This window comes from Cebidichthys violaceus, unplaced genomic scaffold, assembly GCF_023349555.1.
Source record: "Cebidichthys violaceus isolate CVI_PGR_0920_01 unplaced genomic scaffold, fCebVio1.0.p SCAF_23, whole genome shotgun sequence".
Classification (NCBI taxonomy): domain Eukaryota; kingdom Metazoa; phylum Chordata; class Actinopteri; order Perciformes; family Stichaeidae; genus Cebidichthys; species Cebidichthys violaceus.
Genome location: NW_027176406.1, coordinates 4,043,999 through 4,071,544, shown reverse-complemented (window position 1 = coordinate 4,071,544; position 27,546 = coordinate 4,043,999). Strand labels below are relative to the sequence as shown.

Here is a 27,546-nt window from a genome sequence, read left to right as displayed (position 1 = left end):
GAAAGACGATAAATTAGCAGAGAGGAACTGTAGAGTCGAGTGATGTTTCTCTTTTGGTTTGTACAAGTAGACATGCGATCCAATGTTGATATTAAAAAAAATATTCATTATAGGGTTGCTTTAAGCATTTTTTTGTAGTTATCATTCAGTTCAAACTTGAAATACATCCTGGCACAAACACACAATAGCACGTAAACCAACAGACACAAAGAAGGGACATCCTGTAAGTGTGGTGTTACTTCAATGTCCCGTTCTGAGTCTTGTATGGCAATCCAAGGTTAGGAAATGTCATCATGTGGCTCAGCTTTCTATCAGTCCCTTCTATAAGCTGAGTGTTTGGGACATTGAGATCAGAGACACTACGACTCCTGCACTTTGACTCACGTCGCATGCCATTGACTCCACCTTGAATCTATGCTTTGAATGGAGTAATCCGCCCTCATTGCAAAGAGGACACAAACCACAGCTATGAAAGGATCATGAACATGAAAATCAGTCCGATGTTTTCATGTCCGAAATCTTTGGCAATTTGTGTATCATATAACACGGACGGTTATCAATTCTAACTCCTCATTAATAATTCAGCCCGTGCAGCATGTCTTTGTTCCCACTCCCTCCTCCCCTAAATCCTTCCCAACCTCTCACACACACACACACACACACACACACACACACACGTACCACCCACCCACCCATCCACACACACACACACACACACACACACACACACACACACACACACACACAAATAATTTTGATACAAATGCTGAATTTCCTTCCTCATCCAACATTGGCGCCCAAGACAACTGAACACTTGTAGTTTGGTGGTTGCCTGTGTGTGCGCTGATTTGGATTCCTCTCACTGGGAAAGCCTGATGCCTACACATAACAGATGGCGTTCCTGGCCGTCTACACTCTAATCCTCAATTGTCAGGAGGATCACGGCCGTGTACGAATTCCCTCCACTGAGATTGTCAGTAACTTGTGAGATATTAGAAGCCTGTGCAGTGGTGAGACGTGCGCTGTGGGGATAAAATAACATTTGGATGCTTTTATTTGGTTCACTGATGGTTGATATTTGGTGGCACATGCTACAAATTAGAAACTCGGTCGATACTACACCCAATTTATTTGGTGTTATACAGAAGACAGGGCCTATATACACTGGTAAACTTATTTTGTGATCACGGTTATACCCGACTGATCAAACTAGCTCAAACTAGCTTATTATGTTTGAATGTGCTTACAGCTTTTGTAACTAGATATTTTTTTATGAAGACATTTATCGAACTGCAGAAAACGTATGTTTTAATAAAGCATTTATTTCTCCTTTCAAAATAAATGTTAGAACAGTATGATAGTTACAATTCAAATACCATTTTGTTTGATGTCAGTTTTATCACCTGCAGCTGGGATGATGAAATATCCGATCTTACAATATAACTAAAAGGTGATGGACTTAAATAACAAGATTAATCTGCATTCATTGTATGAAATATTCCAAAATGATCTTGAAATACCCAAGTGTCTACAGCCCTTCTTTCTCATCTTCAGTCTAAAGCAGCTGTCTCTCTGGGAGCCATCCTCCTCTTTCATTTACGACTTAAAGATAATGCAGAGATCTGTTATTGTTCAAGTGACTGACAATGTTTGATCTACTACTTGTCCGGTGGTAGAAAAGTTAAAGGACACTGATTTAACACTGATATAACATTATCCAATTTTAAAAATTCTTTTTCATAGTCTTTAGCCCCAACTGACGCAGACTCAGTTTTTTGCGTAATTGTTCTCAGTGCAATGTTTAAGATTATGGAAAAATTTACATAAATTAAAAGAGTACTTTGTCAAGTTAATTGTGTGGTAATATGAAGCCTGAATGCACAAACCCTCACATTTTCTTAACATCAAAGTAAAAAAACAAACAAATTAGTCATTTAGTTTATGTTTAATTGCAAATAATACACAAAACACACACTTTAAAGCCAGAAATACTCAGTTGCCAGTTAAATGAATGCACAGACACCTCTGTATAATACAGTTAATGAGTTTAAAAGAAAAGCAGCTTTGTTTAAGTAACTTAACCTCATAAGCTCCATTCTCTCTTTTTTGTGAGATTTCAAATAGTGCATCAAATTACACAGCTCCTCCACAGCAACTAAAAACAGTATACAGAAGCAAACACTCCAAATCAGTTAATTACATCACTTATGGATAAAGTGCTCAAATACCTTGCACAATTATCTTAAGAGCACTTCATCAAAAAAAAATCTGTGATGAACTGGTTTTGGATTGTGTTTTTTTAAGAGTGCTGGCCTCTTTCGTGTCTGGAATACTCTCTAAATGTCTGAACAAAAAACACTTGAGAGGAGGGTCAGCTGATTAGATCAGTCAAGGGCTTCTTCATCACACCTCTGTGATGAACTGGAATTATGCATTAGTTATTAATAGTAGTACTTACATGCAATGCATACATTTGTGTCTGACTAAAACAAGGGCAAAGAGAGCCAAGGGCGTAGCTTCCTTTTCGGGACTGTCCTTTGGGGGGGGGGAAATCCTCCTCTTTAGTCCAATCCAATGTCTAAATCAATAAGAAGACTTCACAGGAAAGAGGAGAAGCACAGATTTTTATGTAAGACTTAAAATGGGTAAAGCCTAAAAAAGTACTTTACACCTATTCCGTCATTGTTATTTTACTCAACATTGTTACCTTAAATTAATTTGTTACTACGCCACAGGTTAACAGAAGCACAAAGCATTAGATCCTGAATTAGATCAAATATGCACAGAGATCGTCCTTCCAGTAGATGGCACAGTTTAACTTGAAAGCAAAGATCCTTCCATTTTATCACTCAGGCTCTGTGTGTCCCTCCATGCTGTTAATCACACAGAGGATCAGCTTCAATGAAAATGCAATGTAAGCACTTATGAGGAATTAATGAATACATTAATCTACTAATGAATTAATAAAAAATTAAGTCGTACACTGATTTAATTGACCACATGAACTACACAGAAGAGTCAAATTGTCCACCTCTTCCTCACTCACTCTCTCTCACTTTACACACAAACGCAGTCTTGTGTAACTCTCCCCTCCTCTGTCCCTTCCCCCTTCCCTCCCTCTCCTCGCATCTCTCCCTCTCTCACACACACACACACACACACACACACACACACACACACACACACACACACACACACACACACACACACACACACGCACACACACCTCTCCATTCTCCACAGCCCACCAGAAGCTGTGAATGGTAGACAGCTGCTCGTATTTCGCTCCGCTGGTGAGCACCACGCCAGTCAGAGTGAGTGGAGCCTGAGCTGAGCGCACAGCCACAGTTAGCGGTCTTCTGATATCATGTAAAATAAGAATAGTGTATTTTATTATACAAGAAAGAGATACAATCAGAGCTGTAAAAGGACTGCCATGCGTGATTTTTTTTTCATTTATTTTATTTGTAGGATTTACGCGCGCTAAAGTGGCCATGGCACGTTTTACGCACTGCAGAAACAGTGTTTTGGAGGCTAAAATAACCCAAAACATGGATTAAACAGCAAGTACTTTTCCTATACTTCAGGAGAGCTCAAATGGCGGCACTTCGTAGAAAATTTGGCGAAGACTACCAGGTGGTTAACACAAATCGGGCTACCACTTTTTCTGCCCCGGTTAAGAAGAAACGCCAGCGCTTCGTGGACAAAAACGGTCGCTGCAATGTGCAGCACGGAAACCTCGGCGGAGAGACCAGCAGGTACCTCTCTGACCTCTTCACCACTTTGGTAGACCTAAAGTGGCGATGGAACATGCTCATCTTCCTCCTAACATACACGATCGCTTGGCTGGTCATGGCATCTATGTGGTGGATCATCGCTTACATCAGAGGAGACCTGAATCACGGCCACGACGCGTCCTACACTCCCTGCGTGGCCAATGTTTACAACTTCCCCTCAGCTTTTCTGTTTTTCATCGAGACTGAGGCCACGATCGGTTACGGCTACCGGTACATTACAGAGAAGTGCCCAGAGGGCATCATCCTCTTCTTGTTCCAGTCGCTGATGGGCTCCATAGTGGACGCTTTTCTCATCGGCTGCATGTTCATAAAAATGTCCCAACCTAAGAAACGCGCAGAGACGCTCATGTTCAGTCAGGACGCCGTGATTTCTCAGCGAGACGGCAAACTGTGCCTCATGTTCCGTGTGGGCAACCTGCGGAACAGCCACATGGTGTCCGCTCAGATCAGGTGCAAACTCATAAAGGTAAGCAGGAGCGCCAGAGACTCTCTGATGATAAGAACTCCCTGAAAACTAACTGAAGCGCAGGAGCTGAGTTGAAGTTAAGCAAATGCTGTAGATCACACCTTCTTTTAATTAACCAGCACAGCAATACAATGATAGAACCACACAGAGTTACATGAAAATGATATGCATCCTAATGAATGGATACCATCTTTTAGCCCTTTTAAAATTAAAGCATACTATAGAGCTAAATGCAAAAAAATGAAGTTCAGGAAAAGTAAATAAATAAAGCCAAACAAACAAACAAGGTCCCACTACACAATATACACAAAACAGGCTTAAGGTAGCATTACCATACTCCTCTAGCTGCAGGGTGGTGAGGCTGACTGGTGCAGCTCTGAGAAAAGACAGAAAAGCGCTGCAGTGTAGATGGTCAACACTGCGTCCAGCATCAGTGTTGACACCTGGACAGATAGGTATAGATGTGTATCAGTAAGTGGATGTGGCAGTGAGATGGCCCCCTGAGGAAGAAAGTTATGCTCATTGAATCAACAGTGAGAGGGAGCCTCATACACTACTACAGATCACTGGAGTCAGTAAAACAGCACTCCTGGGAGAGCGCATGCAGGCATAAAGAGTATTTATGGCACCCATAAAGAAATGCATTATCTTCTTTCTTTTCTTATGGGGGTATTTTTTTTATATTTCTCTTCCCTGGTATATGAAATGACACAACAACAAAAAAGGACAATAAACTCAGCTGTTTCTATCTGTGTTACTACGTTGGTTATCCACTAATGAAGATTTTAGGGGAATAGAGCTAAAAAAACAACAACTCACACTCTGAAAACGAGCAACAACGCAGAAAATCACCATGGCCAGTAAGTAGCAAGGTCGACTGACTCCTCTTTTAGTTGTTGTAATAGAGCTCCTCTCAGCCACATCCATGTTCAATGTACAAAATGGGCCATATAGAAGAAAAACAGCATTAGTGGGGTGCTTGGAGCTTGTTTATTTCTGCATTCTCCTCTGCACAGCCACATCGAGCACAGCATTGGTCAGCTTAATGATGCATGCAGGCAGGCAGGAAGGACCGAGCTATTTCCACAGTTACAAGTATGGAGGGGGTGAACACCCCCATAGGCATGAAGTACAATCACACATGTCTACATTGACTCATCTCACCTCTCCTGTGAGACGGAAGCTCTCAGCGTCTCAATCAGATTGTCTCCATCTGTGCAACACACCTATGAGATTTCAAATCTTACTCCACCAGCACACTGGAACTTATAGTAATAAGATAGGATTTTTTTTTTTTTTTTTTTTAAGCAATGGCACCAGAAGTAGGAGAAAATCAGGTTTTGTGTTAGTTAAAAAAGGCGCAGGGATTTTTTTTACTGTAGAGCCACTTTCCTTTACCTTTCCTTCTGGACTGCAAGAAATACAATCAGTATACATTCCAAGACCTCTCTGACAACCACACAATTTTTTTACACTCCCTCTCTCTGTGAAATACAATAAATACCGTATCCACTGCGTGCTCCTTAGTGTTTTTTTTTTCAGTTTTGCTTCAGGGCTTTAACCTTATTCTTTCGCTTCAAAGACTCTCTTACCGAGACAGAATTTTTGCAGCAGCTCTGCCAGAGTACATAATAGAAAAAAAATAAATGAGTCATTGTGTATGAACAGAGGCATTGTTTAGATATTGCACATCACACAAAAAACGTCAAATAAAAAAAAACTTTATTATTTTAGACTGAATGCTTTCAGTGCACTCCCTGTAAAGAAATGTTGGTGGTGCTGTTGAACTACAACCCTTTTCAAGTCAAACCTCACCATATAAAGTACTCGGGCATTAATGTCATTTTAACTTGTATAGAAACTGTGTGTGTGTTTGTGTGTGAGAGAGTTTGGGAAAATGTTTTTTTGGGATGACTTGTATATCAAGCTGCATCAAATACAGAGTGAATGAACAGCTCTCTTTGACTGTATTCATACTCTTACTATTCCTTGTTTGGGGCACCCATTGTCTTGACCCCACACATGTAATTGGTGATGTTGCCACAGAACGTTTTTTTAGTGCAATGCAGTGTACAATAAAAGCACCAGCCTTTTACTCCCTAAGTGCAATGCACAGACTCACTGACCTTTGGTTGGACGTGGGTGTCAGTCAGTCCATCTGCCCACAACCAGGTATTGAGTTTTGGTCTTTCCTTTCGTTCTGGTTTTGGCCCGTTAGCTAGTGGCCACACTGCTCACAAAGCTCTGTTCTTGGGTCAGTTGGCCTGCAGTGGAGGGACAGGAGACAGCCTCTAGTTGCACAAGTCAGTCGTGACAGAAAAAAACAAACGCATTTCCTCCATATCTGCACCAAGAAGAATGTAATCAATATAATCGTTGTCAGACAATGGCAGTGATTCCTGGCATCTCACAGACAGCGCCTGGCAGCCCAGACAGAATGTTGTGTGCTGGAAACCTGCAGCAACATGTTGACTAACTGGCACACATCCGACAAGGTGACAAAGCTACCACTGTAGAGGCACAATTCAGCCCTCAGAGGAAGTAGCCCAAGTTGCAACTTCACTATAACGTACATTTTGGAGCCACTTGTTGGTGCTGCTGCATTTGGACACCAGAGCTCTGCTGAACTGTCGTGGATGATTACTGGGTGACAGCAGAGAGAAGGGAGAGACAGACCAATGGATGCTGTCATACAGAGTCTCACCCGCAGTTGAAATGCAGCTTTGCAGGGCATCCATGACAGCCTCAGAGGGCACCCTGGTAGAACATCCAAGCTGAGAATATGACTCTGGTATTACCGGGAGGGTGGAGAGAGCGAAGGAATTGATTGAAATTGATGGAAAGTGGTGAAAGAGCTGGAGAGAGAGGCTTGCAATAAGAGAAGCGAAACATAAAAAGAATTACCAGCAGCTCTTTTTTTGTTAATATTTTCATTGTATGAGTGGTGCCTTCTATTTCAGAGGGAGAGAAATCCTCTCGGCTGTATATCTCCTCAGAGGATTGCAGGATGGGCTATATACACAAGTCACTAAAACTTTTTTTTAGTGACTTGAATGGAATTGATTTCCATTTCTTATCTAATAAGAATAGAGATGCAATTATACTGTCAGGTTGTGGAGGGCTAGAGAAAGGCCTTGAGACCCTGCAGTCATTGATTAACGAGCCCCAGAGCCAGGATACCTTAAGACTCTGGACTGCTCACGCTCCTCTCCCATTTGTATGCTATACTTGAATAATTCAGAGTCTACACAGTTGAATAGGATGTTTTTTTCTGTCAGAGTGTGCATGCTCAAAAAGCACACATGCATAGACAAAATCGTCTTACGTTTTCTCACCAAGGTATTCAAAAGCAGGCACATGTGAGGCAGAGTGTGTATTATTTGGAATGTCTGAGCCAATAGACTGAAGTCAGAAATAATGCATCATTATTTTTGGATGAACACTACATCTTCAGGCTCCTGACTATAATAATGTATGAGCCTTGTTACAGTATTTCCCATACCAAAGGAGAAATCAGAGGCAGCACATTCACAACAAAACACATTTTTGGCCAAGAACATTGTGACACCATTTCTGCCACAACAGCCACTAAAGTCACTAAGAGTCACACGGCGGATTAAAACACTTTCTGAGGAAGGAAACAGAACCAGAGCATAACACAAAAAAGTAGACAGTAACTACAAAAAACATCTAGTACCAGTTTTGTCTTGGTTTGGCTGACCTGATAACCAACCTGTCTAATATTTAATTTTGGTGCAGCATAAGCCTCTACAGTCACCTAATCAGTATGACTTCACATGCATCCTTACTTGAGTTTGAATCCAATTACTCACAACAATTAGTGTTGCACATTGTAAACTTCAGCCTAACCTTAAAATAATTGTAATGTTTTCATATTGTAGAAATAAATAAGTGACATAATATTGGTAATGAATGTTGAAAAATGTTGTCTTCCAAAACCAATGTGAATTCAGACGAAAAGGTGATCTTTCCTAAAACTTTTGATGGACCGTTTTTTTTTGTAAGTTGGAAATGTGAACTGTAATTGGTCATTCAAAATTTGGATGGTCCATGATGCAGACGTTTTCCCAGCAGTTCTGAGAGAAGAAGAGCTGACCTTCAAATTTGATTTTAGTTTTAGTTTTCAGAGAGGTTTTAGTTTTGTTTTATATTAAGTTTTACAGTTTGTTTTTGTTATGGCCAGGTACAGTATAACGTCTCAGAAGTATATAGCTCCACATACATACAAAATACATGGTTGGAGAACTGTGTAGGGATGGGCATAATGTTTAAATCACATACCGAGCATCTCTCAGATGATGTCCTCATAAGCATGAAATCTCACTTATCCATCACTCAGTGGAGGTCTCAGCCAGGTTTGGAACTGTGTGGCAGGAAAATTAAGAGGATAAGAGGACAACTTTATTTTGCCTCAGAGTTTCTGATCCCTCATTGTAAATGTCACTACAGCCAATCACACAGGTGTTTTAATGAAGCTGTGTTTCAGTTCGTTATGTCATAAAATAGTGAATCGTAGCAGCACAGGAATTTCTGCTCACCTGGTTAACAGGTTGCTTTAATGGGCTGCAATCAAATCAATCTGTCTGTAAAACAGAAACAACAAAATTGTGAGTTTGACTATAAAAACAGTGTAAGTGACTATGATCAAAAGAGAGGACACAACAGAGGCTATGACAGAGCAACTAAGCTGTGTTTACTGTGATGCACAATTTAGTTACTTTAACCAAAAGAAGCAAACCAACTAAATCCTGCCTTCATTGACGTTATATAATGTTCAGTTTTTGTTGAAAATGTTTTGACCCGTTATGATTGTTTTTGAGGATGTAGTTTTATGGTGCTGTTGAACTGCATTGCATTTTACAGTTTCAGATATTTAGCCTATACCCACATTGGTATAAATGGGATGGACAAAAAAAATAGCACCTGTCAGTCTAATACAACACAATAGAGTGCTGCAGGATGACGTATTTTTGTAGAACTAATTACAGGCATCTAACCAAAAACCCAAATATTGACTTTGAGACAAAGGTACCGAAAGTGTGAAAATGCTGACTCATTTCCGGGTTTCAGGATTCATTCATGCACACTATTCAACAGCCTCCAGTATGATCATACAATTGAATCAACAAATCTCCAAAACAGTTTCAACAAAAACTGTAAACCAATTCAACAGTCCTGCAGTAAATCCTACCTTCAAGAAGGTTGCAATGTTCAATTTATTAGGAACACCTAAATACATGTGTTGTGTTGTCTTTGACATGTACAGTACATGTTTATGTGTTTCCTTGTTTATGAGATCAGGAGAAAAGTGTGAGTCGGTTCCACGTTGGACTGTCATATTCATTTGACTCTTGAATTTGACCAATTCATCAACATCAGTCTTGGTGAAATGGTCTAAATGCTCTGAGTGGGCAGACAGTATCTGCCAGAAGGGAAGCCTGTGTGATACGACTGGCTTGTCAGTCGACCTGATTGCCTACAAGCTCCTCCAACGCCCTCTCAGGCTACTGATTGATGATGGCTCGGCAGAGCATGGAGTGGAGTTGGGTAGGAAGGAAGATCAGGCCACTTTAGGTCTAATCAATTTTATTTATCACCTGTCTTCATCCATAAGCATCATTCACACCACTGAAACGCTCCTTTTGTGAGCATGAAACAAAACCAGGATGCCTTTTTTAATGATAATGAGCAGCTGACAGGTTGACTGGGTTGGTGAGTAGTCACACGTGATGTGCAGATGTGTTTGTGTACACGTCTAGTGTTTCTGCTGCACAATCCCCCCCCCCCAAAAAAACATCCCTGTTGTGACACGTCAGAGCTTGGGGAGAGTGCTGGAGTGTGGGATAACAGTCGACAAGCTCAGCTATCTCAGGATCTGTGTGCAGAAGAAGCGTAGGAGAGTGCCAACGGGGTCTGTGTAAGGCGCTTTGCCTGTCGATGTTTGCATACAGTCATCCATCATTTTAATCTTCAGTGGCAATGACAGAAAGTGAAATGTAGAATTTCCCTTAGCCAGCATTGGGTAACCCACATCCACCAAAGCAGCATTCAGCAGCCTGTAAGCACCTGAACAATGGCATGAAAGTGATTCCCCAACATGAATCCAGAAGAGCAGCTCATTGATATTCACAGGAGATGGAAATAGAATGCTTTCTGGCAATGCAAAGCCCGATTATTCACACTTCATTCATAGTTAGCTTCACAGAGGGATGAACTATAGGGCAATGTCACTGCGAGGTCAGGATAAAGTTAGGCTTTGACTGCAGCTTGCTGCTGCAGTGAAGAAGAAGTTTGGATGATAGGGAAGGCATGCCCAGAGATGGAGTAAAAACTATTTATTTATGAATGAAAAACAACATAAATCACTATCTTTTTATTCTTTTCCAACAACTCCCTGTAAATGCTGCCAAAGCATGCTACCATTATAGTTGTATGAAATTGGAGCATAAATATTCTGTCATTAGTTCAAAACAGTTCTTTAACTTATTTAAAAGTTATTATTGTCAATTTTCTGCTCATGTTTGTGTTCTGTATGCCCACATTGTCATCCACCATTTGCAAAACCCTTCCTCTGAACTGCGATTGGCCAATTAATGGCACAGCAGGTCTGTCGAGCTTTCGATTCCAAAACATGTAAAAGTGCTTTAAAAACGAGCGGTAGAGTATTTTTTTAACCTTTCCAATCCCCCCAAAAACACAAGATCAAAAGTGTAAGGAATGAAGTAATCAGTGTGTTTCTCTACTCTAACATAGTGACCATGTTTTCAATTCCAAAACTATTTCAGCTCTTATTAGTGCCTTAATATGTTATTTTTTTAAAGATGTTTTGGGGGGCTTTTATTGCCTTTATCAGAGCAGCTGGGGAGTGACAGGAAAGGGGGGAGAGTGGAAGGTGTGGGACGTCTCAGATCACTAGATGTTAGCTGTCTGCTCTGCTGCATCACCCGGGCCTGCCTCAGCTCCACTGAGAAGCCACCTTTTAGCCCATTTTTGAATCAGCCGCGAGTTAGGCTGTGTTGTCACTGCCAAGATGGCGACAGCCGGAGCCATCCACTTTCGGGTGGGGTGACGTTTCGAAGACTACGTGCATATTTTATACGGTCTATGTGCAGAACGCAGCATTTTTGTTGCCGGGTGGCCTGCTTTGAGAAGGAAGGAGTAAGCCTCCTGGAGTTCTTTAGAAAAGACAGACTTTCTCTTCGGCATGACAGCTAACCGTTAAGTGTTCTGACAGGTTCTGTCAGAAAGAGATGCAGGCGTCACAGCAACAGCCCTGACAATGACGCATTGATTGATTGACTCACACAGGCCTACAGACGAACGGGTGTTCAATTCAGAGGGGGACAGAACTTGATAAACGTCTATGTAAGCATTGAAAACAAGTATATTATTATTAATAATTTCAATAGTAAGAATTTGGTAGTGACTGTTAAAAAATGGGACATTCAAGTAATATTAAATTATTTTTTTACAGATATTTTTTCGGATCTCGGGAGACCCAGCTTGAGACTGGTACACCGTATGGTCACCGTAATATAACATACGCTGCAGATAAGCATGTCCGGCTACCTAGCTTACAACCTACAGTAATAACATCATCTAGGCTAAGTTAAGTAGCCAAATAGGTTTTTGTTTGAACAAATAAGTGTGTGATCTTGAACTAACATGGAGAGTCAGTTATCAGTAATATCAGCATGTGTGGAAATGTGTGAAGTAAAAAAACAGCAGATGTGTCAGCCAAAGAAGAGGCGTCCATGTTCAGGTGGTGAGTCTTTATAGCTTGAACCAAACCAGGCTCAGGTGTGGCTCATCAGCTGATCAACATCTTGAAAGACAGAGAAGAGCCAGCAAACAGCACACAGACCCCTCGTGGAGAACTAGCTAGCTAGCTACATCTGTAAATGGGTGGCAGTAGAGGTACAGTAATATAACACTGATGGAACCAACAGAAGTTAAAGTGTGCTAAAAGTAAAAAAAAATCCACTTTTCTTTTATGATCATCACACGTTGGGCCTGAACAAACAGATCTAGATGACACTGACTCAGTGATAAAGGCTGAAAGAGGAAATTGCCTTGGAGGAAATAATGTGTCGATTATTTTAGGATTAATGAGAACAAGAGATCCAGAAATGGCAGAAAGGGTTGCAGATAAGGGGTGGGACTGTGTGTGTGTGTGTGTGTGTGTGTGTGTGTGTGTGTGTGTGTGTGTGTGTGTGTGTGTGTGTGTGTGTGTGTGTGTGTGTGTGTGGAGGAGATCATTATGAGGCTGTGTGTGGTGGAGGAATACTGTGTGGGTAGTGGTTGGCTGGCACCCAATTATTCTTTGGCAGTGAAACAGTGTAGACAACTATACAAATTAGCTATTGCCATTCAATCCTTTAGGAGTAGATCAACTTGACTTTTTGTTGTTATTTTAATGTTGACTTAAAAAGAAAGTTTCCTGAGTTTGCAAAATTGTTGTTATGCTATTTTAATTAGAAAAGGAAGATACCGTACATTAAAAACAGAATGAAGTGTCTCATCTCTTTTTCAGCAGGGTTGGCCTTTCCTTCAGTTTTTATATTGAAATAATACAATTAATATACAAAAAGCTGCAAGCCTCTTTTCTGACAGCAGAATGTAAGAAAACGGCCACAGATTGAAGAGAGTTTGCAGGAAAGGGTAACACTGGGACTGCTAAGAGAGGGAAGCAAACAAGAAGAGAAAAGGTGAACAGATTGATAAAACAGATTATGACAGTAAAAGGAGAAAATACATGCAGGACCTTGGTGGTGAGCGCCAACATCATCTGGGCAATTAAATGCTTCCGCATCAGTTAACCCTCCGTGGGCAAGTAATGTCCAAACACAGCTGTCTGACACAAGCAAGTTCCTTTGGAAATCAAAGTGAAGCGGCAAGTCTGTGGCCACCGCAAACAGGGAACTAATGGAAGTTTGAAATAGACGGAGAGAGAAACCATCTTCCAGCACACCTTTAGATTTTTAGGTAGTTCCATTTTCTGCTACATTATACTTAAAAAAACATTGCTTATAAAACCTAATGAGCTAATATATACATATCCAGTGGCTTACAAAAGAAGTACAAAAAAGTATTGTCTAGTTTCAGATGTCTGAGTTATCAGTTCCACCATCCATCTAACATCTCACATGGTTTCATTTAGGTAAGTTTGAGGTCCATAGAGCTGAAATTATCCAATATTTCACAAGAAAGCAAAGCTCACGGAAAAGTCACACTTTTTTCTTTCCTCTCTAATCATCTTAAGATCCGTCTGATTTATCTTATCTCAGATTTAACCCTTGGTTGGGGGTTTAAAAGTAGTAAAAAGTGCCTCGTCCAGCTACAATAGTAAAAGGCTGCTTATACATTGATGCGTCATTATTAAATAGTAAATGGACTGTACTTGTATAGGGCTTTTCTAGTCTTTCCGACCACTCAAAGCGCTTTCACACTACTTGTCATTATTCACCCATTCACACCCATTCACACACTGATGGCAGGGGCTAGGTGACACCTGCCCATCAGATTCTATCACATTCATACACCGTAGGCACAGCTACGGGAGCAATTTTGGCGTTTGGTGTCTTGCTCAAGGATACATCGACATGCGACTAGCGGACTGTTATAAAATAACATATCAGTCACAGGACATTTTTATGCAGTAGTACTGCATTACTTTTAGTTTTGATACTTTCAATTCCTTTTGTTAAGAATACTTGCATACTTTTATTTAGGTAACATTTTGAATGCAGTACGTGTCCTCTGTCACTAGACAAAAACAAATAAAAGAAGAATTTTTATCTTATGATGACATGCATCTAATCCTCTCTTTTCTGTCTTTATTTCCCTTTCTTGGCTCCTCTCTCTCTCTTTTCTCTCTCTCTCTCTCAGTCTCGTCAGACACCTGAGGGCGAGTTCCTGCCTCTGGACCAGTGTGAACTGGACGTCGGTTTTGGGACGGGTGCAGACCAGCTCTTCCTGGTGTCCCCTCTCACCATTTGCCATGAAATCAATCCCAAGAGCCCCTTTTTCGACTTATCTCAGCGCTCTCTCATGAATGAACAGTTTGAGATTGTTGTTATCCTCGAGGGCATCGTGGAGACCACTGGTGAGGGATTCTTCCAGAATTAAACTCCTTTTCCCATCACTTTATTCATCTCTTTCCTTTTATGATTTTGGTATCCACCTCCATCCCATTTTTATTTCTACCTTTCTTCACTCCCAATCTAAATGTAAATTCCTATTTCAATATGAACCCACAAAACACTCTTGTCTAATGGATACTAGTGTCCTAAACTCTGTGAAATCTCATTTCCCCGATTCTCAGTTTTACATATTTGAAGAACGTGGGAGCTGAAAAAAGTGAGAACAACACATGAGAATGACACCCTGATTGAATTATGAGGGATATGTTATGACTTCAGAATCGGTTTACGGCCACCCCATGCATAATAAAAGCCTGTGGTCATAGATGCGTGTGTCACTTTGATGAATGGCCCGGGTTTTAGTCGAAGTTCCACTCCATTTTTCAGATGACAACTGAGACCAGAGGTAATTCTGAGCCTGTGAGACATTGTTATATAGCCGCCACTGTAAACCACAGGCAGCCATGCTGGAGTACTCTCAGTGACAACACTGTTCTCTCTGTTGCATTTGTAACACAATGATTCTTCCCTCAAGTCCAATACAAATAAATCCATCGCCCTCTTTTCTTTTTAGCTCTTCTTCTATCCATCCCCCATAACCCTCATTTTGCCGCTGCTGCAGAAGACACCACAGAGCTCAGTAGGCTTAGAGCAGTGGGGACGGATCAGCAGGGAAGCGTAGAGGCATGCAGGCAACACGGTCTGTGCTCTGTTGATAATACCATTAAATCAGGGTGCAGCCACAAGTTTAGTGTCATAGTGCTGTGGCACTCAGATCTGAGGAGTAGAGGAGGGAAGCCCCGGCAGTGTCACCTTCAATGGCCACGATATCCCATCATCCGCACACTAACAGCACATCCCATTAACCCCAACACAATAAGAGGTATCTCCTCGTCTCCGTAACTCATTCCAAGTATGTTTCAAACAGACAGATTATAATGCAGTCACTCTAATATGTGTCAGTTTTAGTTCATGCCTTTGAGGCAGTACCGTTTTTATTTGAAAAAAGAACAGAAAGAGATTGGTGTTTGAGTTGTGTTTCTCCTCAATACATATAAATAGAACATATAACCTCCACAGTTACAGTGTTGACTGTTTTATGCTTAGGTCTTATCCGGGTTTCCTAAATGAGACTATGGTGTTTACATGCTCAAACACATTAATGGGATACTTCAAAAACCCGATCATAAATGGGATACTCATGTCCATGTAAACACAAGCAACGTTCTTCATCTGTAAACAGAAGGTACTTACATAATCGAAAATGGACCCATGCAAATCATATTAGAACCCTATGAACATAAATCAATAAAAAAATGTAATAAACAGCACATGGACAGTCAGCCTTGATCCAAAAAAGATCAGAGGACAGTATTATTTCAAATACGTCAAACAAACAGTGAGAGAGAGAACGCCAACACTGGTAGCAGCATAATTCACCCAGTAAGGAGCAGCTGGAGCCAAAAGATCAGCAATTAATGCCATTTTCATGTCACAGTGAAACTCTCAGTCTTGTCTCCAAAGCCACATTTTTCTCCTGTGATAATTACATACCAACTGATCAGGAGTGATAGTTAGTCTGGTCATATCCACACAGACCAGAGAACCTGATACCTGCACATATTTAGAACCCGGATTCTAGGGAGTAGGTACCTGAACCGTGGAGACCTCTAAAATCAGAGCAGGTGACGTGTACCATCGTACAAACCTTTGTAAACCATAAGAGTAAAGGGTAGTTAACATTTTTTGCTCTGGCGTATCAACACCATCTGTAGGTTACACTTTGCCTAACATGATAACACACACTTCTCTGCGTGTTTAGATACTTGCCAAGTAACAGTGGCCAGATTCAAATAGAGTATAACAAAAAAGCCAAAGCATCACAATGCGCTCCGTAAACAGTGCCAGTGTGCCAAGTGTTTGCATAGTTGTGCTGAGGGCTTTGAATTTAATGCAAGACGCTGTAAACATTAATCAGCTAGATGAATACCCACTGATGCTGAATGATGAAACAAAACTGGCACGCCCGTCAGGCTCTAAACCCACAAGCTTCCACTGCACCAGTACGACTGCTGTCAAATGGATCTACCGTCATTCTCCTGGTAAGAGAAGGGAAAACAGCTGGAAAACTATCCTGGACTCACCCTTGTGATTAAAGCCAAGCATCTGGGCTGATTAAGAATAAAAATGAGCTTTGTGTAAACGTACAACTGACTTTTCTGTGTATGAAGATGACTAGTGAGCCTGGAATAGCATCAGGCTATGACATAACAGCGCATATCATCCCTCAGAGGGACGGGCTCAGACTCCTACTCTACAGCAAACTGTAGTGTTTAACAGAAAGGCTCAGGTGGAAGCAGAGCCGCTGGATCATAAAGAATACAGACTAGGTGGTTATTGATCACAAACAACCTCCAACAAACATCTTGTCAAGAAAATGAACTGACGAGAGTTCAAATGGAATAAAAGTGGGTTAAGATGTTTGCAAGCTGTTATAATCCTGTATACAGAAGACAGACAGGCACGAACGTTAATAGAAAATCCCTGAATTATGGATTATTAATAAACAACTGCAAAAAGAGCGTGACATCAGTTTGTCAATAGCTGATTGTGTTTGAGATGAACAGAGATTCAGGCCAGCCCAAATCACAATCAACACCACAAGTTACAATAAATACATGTACAGACAAGACCCATGGCTCTTGACATTGATGTATTGATGAGGTCATTTTGATGGGGGGACTGTTTATTATGTTGACTAGATTTAAACTGGTAATTATCACGACCAACACAACAAGCATCTCTCACCTCTCATCGATATCAACAGCATACGACAACAAGAACCACTCAGCATTGCATGGAAACAAACAGCACTGCTTTGAACTCCAGGACGGGATATCTAAAGACAGATAGACGTCACTCTGTGAAATGGTACATAAGATGTCTTTCATCTCAAATATGTATTGTATTTCAGCGCATCAGAGGTGACACGCTTAAAATATGAGGAGACCTAAAGTAGCAATATTAGTCGGTAATAATAGCTGTTTATCCGCTTTCATGAACCATTTAGAAAATGGTAAGATCCCTTTTCATACAGTTAATGACTGCATTCAATCTCCAGTATGTGACTAAATGGGACTAGGTGGTAGACTGCACAGCAAGGAGCATGATGCCGTCACTTCATAAGCAATAAAGAGCAGAGTGTGGAAAAAAAAAAGATAATGGGAGGGAATGCTGCCCTTTCACATTTGTCCTTATCAACCTATAATTGTTTTGCTAAACCCATTCAATATTACTACCCTGTCTCTCACTTGTAGGTATGACATGCCAGGCCCGGACGTCATATACCGAGGATGAGGTTTTATGGGGCCATCGCTTCTTGCCGGTGATGTCCCTGGAGGAGGGCTTTTTCAGGGTAGACTACTCTCAGTTCCACAGCACGTTTGAGGTACCGACACCACCGTACAGCGTCAAGGAGTATGAGGAGAAGAATTCACTGCCCTCGCCTCTATCCACTCCTACACTGACTGAGAGCCACGGCGCCCGGCGTGACCGGGTGTTTTCAGTGGACTGCATCAACACATCGGAGGAAAGGAGGGGAGGGACTGGGGGTCGACTGCCGAGCAAGCTGCAGAGGATGAGTTCATCCGGGAAGGAGGACCTGCAGAGGAAGGTGCTTCTGCTCAGCTCCCAGCACTCGGAGAAGGCCTGCAGCACGGGAGACCTGCCTCTAAAGCTGCAACGCCTCAGCTCCACGCAAGGACCCGTGCCGGAGAATCGACTGCACCTCAAGTCGCTCAAGGTGGGCTTCGAACCCATGACCCAGTCTACTGGAGACCTGTACCAGCAAAGCCTAATACCCACACCCACACTGTCCACTGCTCCGGTCCCCATGCACAGCCCACTGCTCTCAGCTGGAGGGAGGCCAGAGGACAACCTGCCAGCAAAGCTACGGAAGATGAACGCTGACCGCTGAAACCTGGACAGTCCCACAGCAACAGCCTTCCACTGACCTCTGATAACAGACAGACCGGAGGACACGCGCATGGAAACTGATTCAGAGGTGTACTTTACTTTTTGGGGCTTTGATAGGATAAAATCAGATGTTTTTTTCTGACAATTAATTGATTCGTTGTTTTTTTTCTTGAGACATAATTTACTGGAATTACTGTGATTTTTGTGTTTCATAGCTGAGGCATTCATGCAGGTTTTGTTACACACGAAACAAGAAGAAAACACAAACTTCATGCTTCATTTGAACTCGACACATTCTCACGCCTAACTCGTCAAAGACCGCCACTTGGTCAGTGCAACTTGGCATCGACGATAGACGCACTAGGTACAACCCTAGTTTTCAACGTGTCCTGACAAAGTGTCACTATATGCTCGTTCCATGCCTGGTGTCCTTTCAAAATAAACTTCTGTCTTCGCAGAAGTTTAGGAGACAAAACCACTAGGTTTACAGAGCATAGTTGACGTTAACTTGACAGACTAGCTCCTCGTGTCAGTATCGAGTGACTAACGACTCAGGTGACTAAATGTCTATTGCACAGTACGTGAACACCGCTCTCCTGGAAGATAGTCCTTGTTTGTGTGACCCATCCACCATCACCCCTCCACTCTAAGCCTTAGAAGACTCTCACAGACTTCATGCAACGTCACATGCTCTGACCGTCTACTAATGCCAAGGGAGGGTTTACATTGGAGTTAGTTGAAAGCCTGGTGCGCCGCATACAGCCACTAAAGGGGGCCTCTGTGCGTCGATCTCCGATGCCAAAGGGGAACTGGCAAAGCAGAGGTATTTGACGAGTTGGGAGTGAGAATGGGTCGGCAAACTTGATCATTCTGCAAGAGTTGTGCATGTACACACTAAATCCATGTATGCACCACTACAGTTAATAGTCAATCTTAGATCTAAATATAAATTATATAAGGATGATAATAAATGCTGTTGATCTTTCTCTTCCTTGTGTTTTCATTGCTGTCACACCAAAAAGTAGAGTTGTTAGTGCAACAGGTTTTCCCAGATGTCAATAAGTAATCCAGCAATGCAATGAAGTTTTAAAAGGCTGTTGTTAATGCCCTTCTTTTGTCCCCTTTGGCAAGCGACACTTTTCTCACTCGATAGTGCATATAGGAGAGGACAATGAGCGACGTTACTGCCGAGAGGGAATTATGACGGGTGTTTATCGGAGAATGGAGGCTGATTAGTCAACCCATCGTTCCAGACGGGAGTAATGTGGTCAGGCAAACACACACAGACAATAGATTGTGTGGTCTTTACTCCTACAACCACAATCTTTGCTTGGTATCCATTTACCCAGGTATGTACATGCAGATTTTATTTAAAGTCATATTTGGTCAGCTTTTGTATCAACAAGCAGTGTAATTAGAGATCTACTGTAGGGCACAATCCCCTGCTCCTGACCAAAAGAACAAACTGAAATTAAAGGAACAGAAACAGGGTTAAACCAAATCCAGGAATAAACACACCAAACTGTACAAATGTAACTCCAAAAAAAGCTTCTTTAGCACAACGGGGTCAGCGTTTCTCAAGTACTTAGAACACCTAAGCCATAATTTCACCACTACGGCAGCACAAAGACAGGAAAATCAATGGTAGATGGGGATTTTTCCCTGCATCAAGCGCACACTCAGAGACCCTCCCCCTAGCATTATGCGTCTGCAGCTTTGTACGCCCTCTCAGTTTACACAGAACTCTTTTCCTGTAATTTAGTCCCCTGTGTATGTTTGTACACTCACTCAGAACACACACGGCTTGTCACTGGTCTCATGCTGTGTATGATTTGGCAAATTACCCAACAATGAATATGATTACAAGACACGGAACCTCAGATGAAACATAGACACAGTGAATAATTACGCAGCGTATGATGATGAGGAAGACCCATTGTTCAACGTATCAACAAAAAGCTGAATTATTGCTTTTATTATGTGACTTACAGATTCAATTAACCAATAAAGTTGAAGTAGCAAAATTAGGTTTTTTTGTGAGTAGTGTTGAAATCGCTACCTCATTATTTACATTCCTCACATTTTATGTAAAAAAACCCCTCAAATGTACATATTCAATATCCTCCACCCACTTTCACATAGAGCTGTAAAAGTTAGCATGCTTAAGAGACCTAATGTATAGATAAAGTGCCAATTTTACATCCCAAATAGCACTCACCAGTAATGGCACTTTGTCACATGCTTTTAATGTAACTGATGGATATTCACTAACTAATTATGAAAAAAATAAACACAATGATCATGCCAATCATTCTGACAAGGGGTTGGTGGGGGTATTTTGTTTTGCTCTGACCATAAAAAGGAGTGACATGGTCTCCCACAAACGTCATTTTCAGTTGACACGGTGCACGAGAGCAGATAATGTACATTCATTATATATTTACTTCAATACTTGGACTTCCAACAGTCTTTATACTATAACTGGAAAATCTCTCTCTGATTGCCTTGTTGTTGTTTTTTTAACTTCTAAAAATAACCTTAAAACCATATCTATTTTATGATAGCTGAAAATACATGTAGATGTGGACAGCAAACTGGCCGGTAACAGCTTGTGTTTTACTCATGCGACCTAGCAGACATTGAAAGTGGTGACTGTGACTTGAGCCCCCGAGTCTTCATCTTCACTGACAGCCAAGGTGGTAGTTTTGAGCCTTTTGAACTGCTACAGTATCTTAACGTTTACGGCTGAAACCTACAACAACATGACAAAAAACACACGAAGATTGTTGACGATTATTTAGTCTTTGGCAGTCATTGATTGCTGTATGTATATGTCATGGTGTTGATGGGGTGCATGTGACTTTGCCATGTGGTGGACAGACCTGAACCTTCACTAAGTCCCGCAATTCGAACACAGTCTGGCCATTCAAGCATCGCATCGGCCAGCTCAGACCAAGGCCAGACAACTATAAGGCTGTGCTCCATAGACTCTCATTCATTTCCATGTTTTTACATTTTTCGGCCGGTTTTGAGGGTCTCGCCCTAAATACGTTTCTAAAACGTTATGTTTCTCAGAAACCTGTGCAGCTAACATTGGCGGAGTACATTAAATAGCGGTACCACTTCTATGCTATGCTAGCTACTGAAGGTATACTGAATGTATAGAACTGCAGAACTGCATTACAGCAATATTGTATTTATGGGATTCTGCATCAATGGAATTACACAGCTTAATTTATCGGGTATTTTATTTACTTGATTAGCTCAAAACAGAGGCCCCTACTTGGTCTTTATATATATAAATATATATTCCAAATTGAAATTACAGAGAGCGTACTATATCACAGTATTTGTGTCCCAACATAAAAGTATGTACTGTATATAAATAATGCACCCCTAATGTATCAATAGTGGCCCATAGCTCATTTCTGCCCAGGGCCCTTCAGCAGGTTAATCCACGTGTGCACACAATTACCTCCCTGCTTGTGTGAATAAATCCTTCTATTATTTTAATTGAAGTGATTAACCACACGCGTCAAGTCTTACCAGGAGACAGAAAGCAATCAGACAATCCAAATGACCGATGGGTCAGTCGGTACATTCTTAATAATTTTACAACCACATCCTACTTACGGTACATCCCAAGAAATTGGCCTCATATATAAGTTGATGACACCCATCGCCACAGAATTAATGTTATTATTCTCTATGCGGCGATGCAGTTATGCAGCAATGACCATTAGTGTGTGACAACAGGAATTATCATTTCCAGTGGAGCCGACACGGACTGTTTGCTGCAGGGGTGGGCTGAGCTGGGCAGCACTGGAAGGAGACGTAACAAATGCAATTTAGGTCCTGAGAAATTTTCCCCTGAAAACCCAATCATGTCTCTGTAGGGAAGACCGGGTGATAAGAGTCATTTTGTTCTTTCTAATGGAACGACAGAACGGCTGCGTGTAATGATGAGGTCTCTTTTTATTCTCTTGGCTTTCACTCACTGCCCACATCACTGTCACACTTTTCTCTTCATCATCACCCCCCCCCCCCCCACACACACACACACATATATATACAGACAGTACAATAATACAGTACACTGCAGGAAGCTTGTGATTAAAACTCATTGGATTAAAAAGTTAAATACTTTTCATTTTCTAAAAAATTGATTTCAAATAAAGTCTCAGAAAAAGTTCTCCGGCTTTGGCTGAAGGCTGTGAAGTGAGGAATTGAAAAGTGGGAAACAAGGGGAGAGGGGGATGTTCACTCTCCTTTGCAGTCAAGCCTCTGATGTGGAAATGTGTGTGCGTTTGAATTCTGTTTCATATTTTGTCAAAATGCACGCCTGCGTGTGACAAGTACAATTTCACAGAAGAGGTAGCGTCAGACAAACGATATGACCGGAGAGGAAAAGTGCTTATCGGGCACAATGTAGTCAGGGAGGACGCAGCCGTGAAACAGCAGAGACGAACCAAAAATAAATAAATGGATAAGGAGAAAAAAAGGGAGTAAATAAATAAATGGAGCATAGAGAAAAGCCATTACTCATGTTTACGGGTTTGAGACTTCAGGTTTTCATTTAGAGAAGACAAAACGTACAGTGTAATGTAATGATGGTGTAGCATTGCATGGATTTACTCCTGACAGAAAGTCCATTTGATATCTTGACAAAGTGGAATCACACACACGCACGCACCATTTGTTGTCAAGCATCTCATTATCACTCAATTAGTCCCATGAGAATGTGCCATAAAAACCCCACTGCTAAAATTGTGTGAGTGAGTGAGTGAGTGAGAGAGAGAGAGAGAGAGAGAGAGAGGTTAACGGTGGCATTTATTTCGTGCTTCTTAATTGTGGTTTATGGTGCTGGTGGCTCAAACTTTTATCAATAAACACACCTCAAACAGTTGCTTTGGAATCCAAATCTCACACACGTTGAAAACTCAGATTGTGATCTTTTGTTAGCTTTGTACCCGATTAGTTTGTAATGAATGCACTGCTATTCCACAGAGATTGGTCTTTCCCATGCAGTTTTTCCCTGATGAAGTGGTACGTTAAACATTTTCAGTTTGTGTGGAGTAAATGAAAGAAGAACTGTGTAGCTAGAAGGAGCGATTATACCCACCATGGCTTAACAGATACAGAGAAGTAGCATGAAATCAACTAATGAGAAAAGAGTGCTATAAAGGATTATTTTATGATTTTGAAAACATTGCCATACCTGGATATTGGAAATATATTCTTATTTATAGTATTATATTGATTTCAGCTGTGTTGCCCAGCCCTTCTGCACATTATATATACAGTATATGCACTGGCTCAGGAAGCATCCGTAGAAAAACAAGTACTAACACAACAGAAAGAACAGTCTCTGAATAATACAGGTGTACAACTGGAAACACACAATACTGAATATTGCATTTTGCAGCCGTGGCACCTGGCTGCTAGCTGCACAGAGTAATTTTGAATTCCTTCTTTGATCACACAGGAAGAGACAATCTTCAAAAAAAAAAGATATTGCATAACACAGTTGCATGTCAATCTGTGATGGCATAGCCGACCTCCGATGTGTCCAAGGCACAACAGAGCACAAACATTGAAACACATCCTGCTGTTTTTCTGACACATTATCAATGTCTATGAAGAAAAGAGTACATTTGTGCGTGTCTGAGAGATGAATAGAGCTCACAGCTATTGATTTCTGTGGAGACATCAGGTCATTGGTCTAGGTTTGCACCATACTTCTCTCTCAGCTGCAGATAGACCTCCATCTTCCAATCCCTACTGACACCAGCTGTCCCTGCAGAGCGGAGTGATTATCTAAGCCTCTTTGCATTGCACAGGTCATGGGTAGGGTTGCGGCAGTGAGACAGGTATTGATTGGTCCTTCAATCTTTAGCTTGGTTACGTTAGGCGGAGCAATGAGAAGTACGTCTCCAGAGGTTGCTCGGACTACGGTTCATTCCAGCACTTTAGTCCAGTCACAGATGCTCGCTTTAAAGAACCAATATTTACACACTCCCCACGGGGGAGTATTATGGTAATATATGTATGGAAAAATCAATGCAGTCAGCCATTCATTACTTTCAAAGCACGTCAACAGTGGTCGTCTCCACTGTATAGCAGACACGGTGAAATTAAAATGCTACATGGATAGATGAGTGCTGAGCGGTCCAACTCACCTGCACACAGCACCACCGAGACACAAACACACACTTTTATTTTAAATGTTGTATTTGAATTTGCTAAATGAGAGGGGACAAAGGGGAGAACACACTCTCTCTCTCTCTCACTCTCACTCACACACACACACACACACACACACACTGTGGTGACAGTGGTGCGAAGAAATGGCTTACATTTGATTGACGGCTGCTGCATCGTTTGTTGTGTATGTGCCTGGAGACGCACGTGTACGTGTGTGTGTGTGTGTGTGTGTGTGTGTGTGTGTCTTTGTTAGTAAGGTGATTCAGTCCGGCACATTTCTCTTTTAGACACCACAAGTGGCCTAATTAGTCATTCATTCACCGTTGGGGAAACACAAAGGAATGTCTCACTGCGGATTATAAATGAATCAGCTATATATCAAAACATCTCCAAACCGTTCTATCTGATGAGAAAGTATGGGAAATTAATGTTCTTTTTTGAGAGAGAGAGAGAGAGAGAGAGAGAGAGAGAGAGAGAGAGAGAGAGAGAGAGAGAGAGAAGATTAATGTTCTTTGTCATTTAGAACTTTTTCAACTCCTTCATTTTGGAACTGATATTAACATGTCAAAGGCGGATTTGAGTTGGAGGACAGCCAGGGGAAGTCAGCGAGACAGGCTCTTAATGAGCCTCTCCATGCCTTGTCTTGTTGTTATTAAGTATTCATGTTCCAGGTATTTTTAACCTGTGGAGACATCAGTGTCAGGGTCATAATAGCAGAGGATGAAACCCTCTGAAAACACCTCAGACAGGAGCTGACTATCTAAAACAGGACGATAGTGTCAGAGAGGTCCACCTGGTCGTTAGTTTGAGTCAGGAGAGGAGGCGACAGTGTTATCACCGTGGGAATGTTTCTAGCATTGGTTGCAAATATAAATGTATTAAGTGGCATCAGGTAAATAGAATGTTCTCAGTGACTAAATAAAAGTCCAGTAGAATAGCTCAAAGTTTGCCAAACTTGGCATAGCTAAGAAGAGGAAAAATGTGCATACAGCCCATTTACCAGAGAACTTCATTTACAGTCAATGTGAATTCATGGCTTTATTCCTTGATATATTTCCAATGTATTTGGTGATGATTTTACCTTGGATCTTGTTTACAATGTTTATAGTTTTAAGTTAAAACTATTTACAAAACAAATTACTTTTTATGTTATTAAACATGAATTATTTAATGTTTTTTTCAATTTCTCTTCATTTGTTAAAATGTGAATTGTATGACCTGCATTATACAAAAGCCTGCTCAAATGGGATTGGTCAATATTACTCGTACTACAAACTACAAACAGAAACCAGAAAGCTTGTCCCTTTGCTGTCAGATGCAAATGAATGCAGAATCTGTTTATGGAAGCACACTGATGTAATTCATATGCCGACTTTAATGAACTCAGTTCAACACACTTTTTCCTGTTGACTCCACTTAAGCAATTTACTCTACTTAATATACAGCAACGTCTTACATTTACAGCATGTTTTTGAGTTTTCCCCACTGAAAATACCAAGAAGTTCACAAAAAACTTGCTTGCACATACAATGATCACATTTATTCAGTAGTAATCAGGAAACAAGGTGTTTCAACCAAGATAAAGACCGAATCTAAACAACTCGACTGGTGATAAAGAGGCTCACTATACTCCTGATGTATAAATCTGTCTTCAGCACAGCTCTCCTCTCACCCTCTCTCTTGAATCTTGAATCACAGAGCCTCATCATCCTCACAGAGCCTCGCTCCTCGGGCCCCTTATGTCATGACTAACTTACTTGCTTAGTTGCTTTAGACTTCGATGTCCATAAAATATTGAAATTCGTCTTTGGCTTCACCACAATCAACATGAATTGTGTTGAAGCCAAAGACAATCTTTTTTTTTCTCCGTTTTAGTGAGTCATGACGTAAGAGAATCGATTGCCACACCTGATGTTCCCTCTCCTCCCTCTGTCTCCTCGGCTTTGATATGTAAAATATGTCCCCTGCCTGACCGAAACACTGCACAGCGTTGCACAGCTTGCTCCTAATCTCCATCACACAGTGTCTGCTCAAAAGCGCCCAAACACAGCAGCCTCCTGTTTCACAAAAGAACTCTGTTTGAACATCTGCCTGTCTGTCAGCAGGCCCACACGCCTGGTAAAGAAGCCCCGGACATTTACAGGCATTTCACACCGCAGCTTCAGGACCACTGGTTCTCCATTTGGTGTTTTGGTAAACATGCACAGATTCAGCGTTGTGTAATTGCAGAGTAAAGTGAAGTGAAATTAATTGCTTTTAAGTGTTTGAAACCCCCTTTGTGAAGGTGTAAGCCATTTTCCTCATTTTTACAATTCAGTGCGTCAAGATTATAGCGGCAAAACATTCTTGAAGAGGGATTCAACCAGTCAATCAGAAGGTTGCTATGATGACTAGCTTTTCACCACGCTTTCAAGTTGGCAATTCGGAAAATGGACGAACCCCTTTACCTTGAGACAAGTTTGTACGACACAACGACACAAAGCACAAGCAGGCTTTAAACCTGGTGTTGTTGTCATTTCAGAAGGGAGAAACAAGGTATAAGATTTCCAAACTAAAGTTCAAAATATTTTGTCACTTCCGCTAAAAAGCGACATATGAGCAATTACGTTCAAACAATGTTGGCTATTAGCAAGAACAGGAACAGCACCGGTGTCAAAGTCACATATTTGGTTCACGCAACCATCCACCCCAACCTCCTCCCTAAAGGGTTTTGAAGTGCTGTAACCATTTCATGATAATAAGAAAAGCATCATCTGTGAAAAGATCAACCAAACTCCCCAGAGGAAGTACAATACAGCATTGTGTTTAGTAAATATACACAACGATCCACAAGAGAAAAAGTTGAATAAGACAGATAGCTTAACAGCAATTAACAGTTGCTGTGTTTCAATTGGCGTTCTTCTGTACCTAAACTTGCTATATTGAGTGTATAAGTAAATGG

At 41.3% G+C, this 27,546-nt stretch overlaps 1 protein-coding gene and 2 long non-coding RNA genes across 3 annotated transcripts in view; 1 reads left to right on the top strand and 2 right to left on the bottom strand.

The window, feature by feature from the left end:
• Positions 1–2,003: 2,003 nt before the first annotated feature.
• Positions 2,004–5,475, bottom strand: LOC137878203 (uncharacterized). The gene is made up of 4 exons (XR_011103598.1): positions 5,083–5,475; positions 4,596–4,706; positions 3,227–3,359; positions 2,004–2,595 (listed from the first exon to the last, which is right to left on the bottom strand). It is a non-coding gene; the product is annotated as an uncharacterized lncRNA (long non-coding RNA).
• kcnj19a (potassium inwardly rectifying channel subfamily J member 19a) lies at positions 3,354–19,391 on the top strand. The gene is made up of 3 exons (XM_068718396.1): positions 3,354–4,263; positions 14,173–14,389; positions 17,744–19,391. The coding sequence occupies exons 1-3, from the start codon at positions 3,598–3,600 to the stop codon at positions 18,400–18,402; spliced, it is 1,542 nt and encodes a 513-aa protein (XP_068574497.1). The 5' UTR covers positions 3,354–3,597; the 3' UTR covers positions 18,403–19,391.
• Positions 6,396–27,546, bottom strand: part of LOC137878202 (uncharacterized) — a 34,973-nt gene continuing 13,822 nt past the window's right edge. Inside the window, exons 4-6 of the long non-coding RNA XR_011103597.1 lie at positions 8,823–8,867; positions 8,566–8,647; positions 6,396–6,527 (exon numbers count right to left, since the gene is read on the bottom strand). This is a non-coding gene — a long non-coding RNA (uncharacterized lncRNA). The remainder of the gene's footprint in view (positions 6,528–8,565; positions 8,648–8,822; positions 8,868–27,546) is intronic.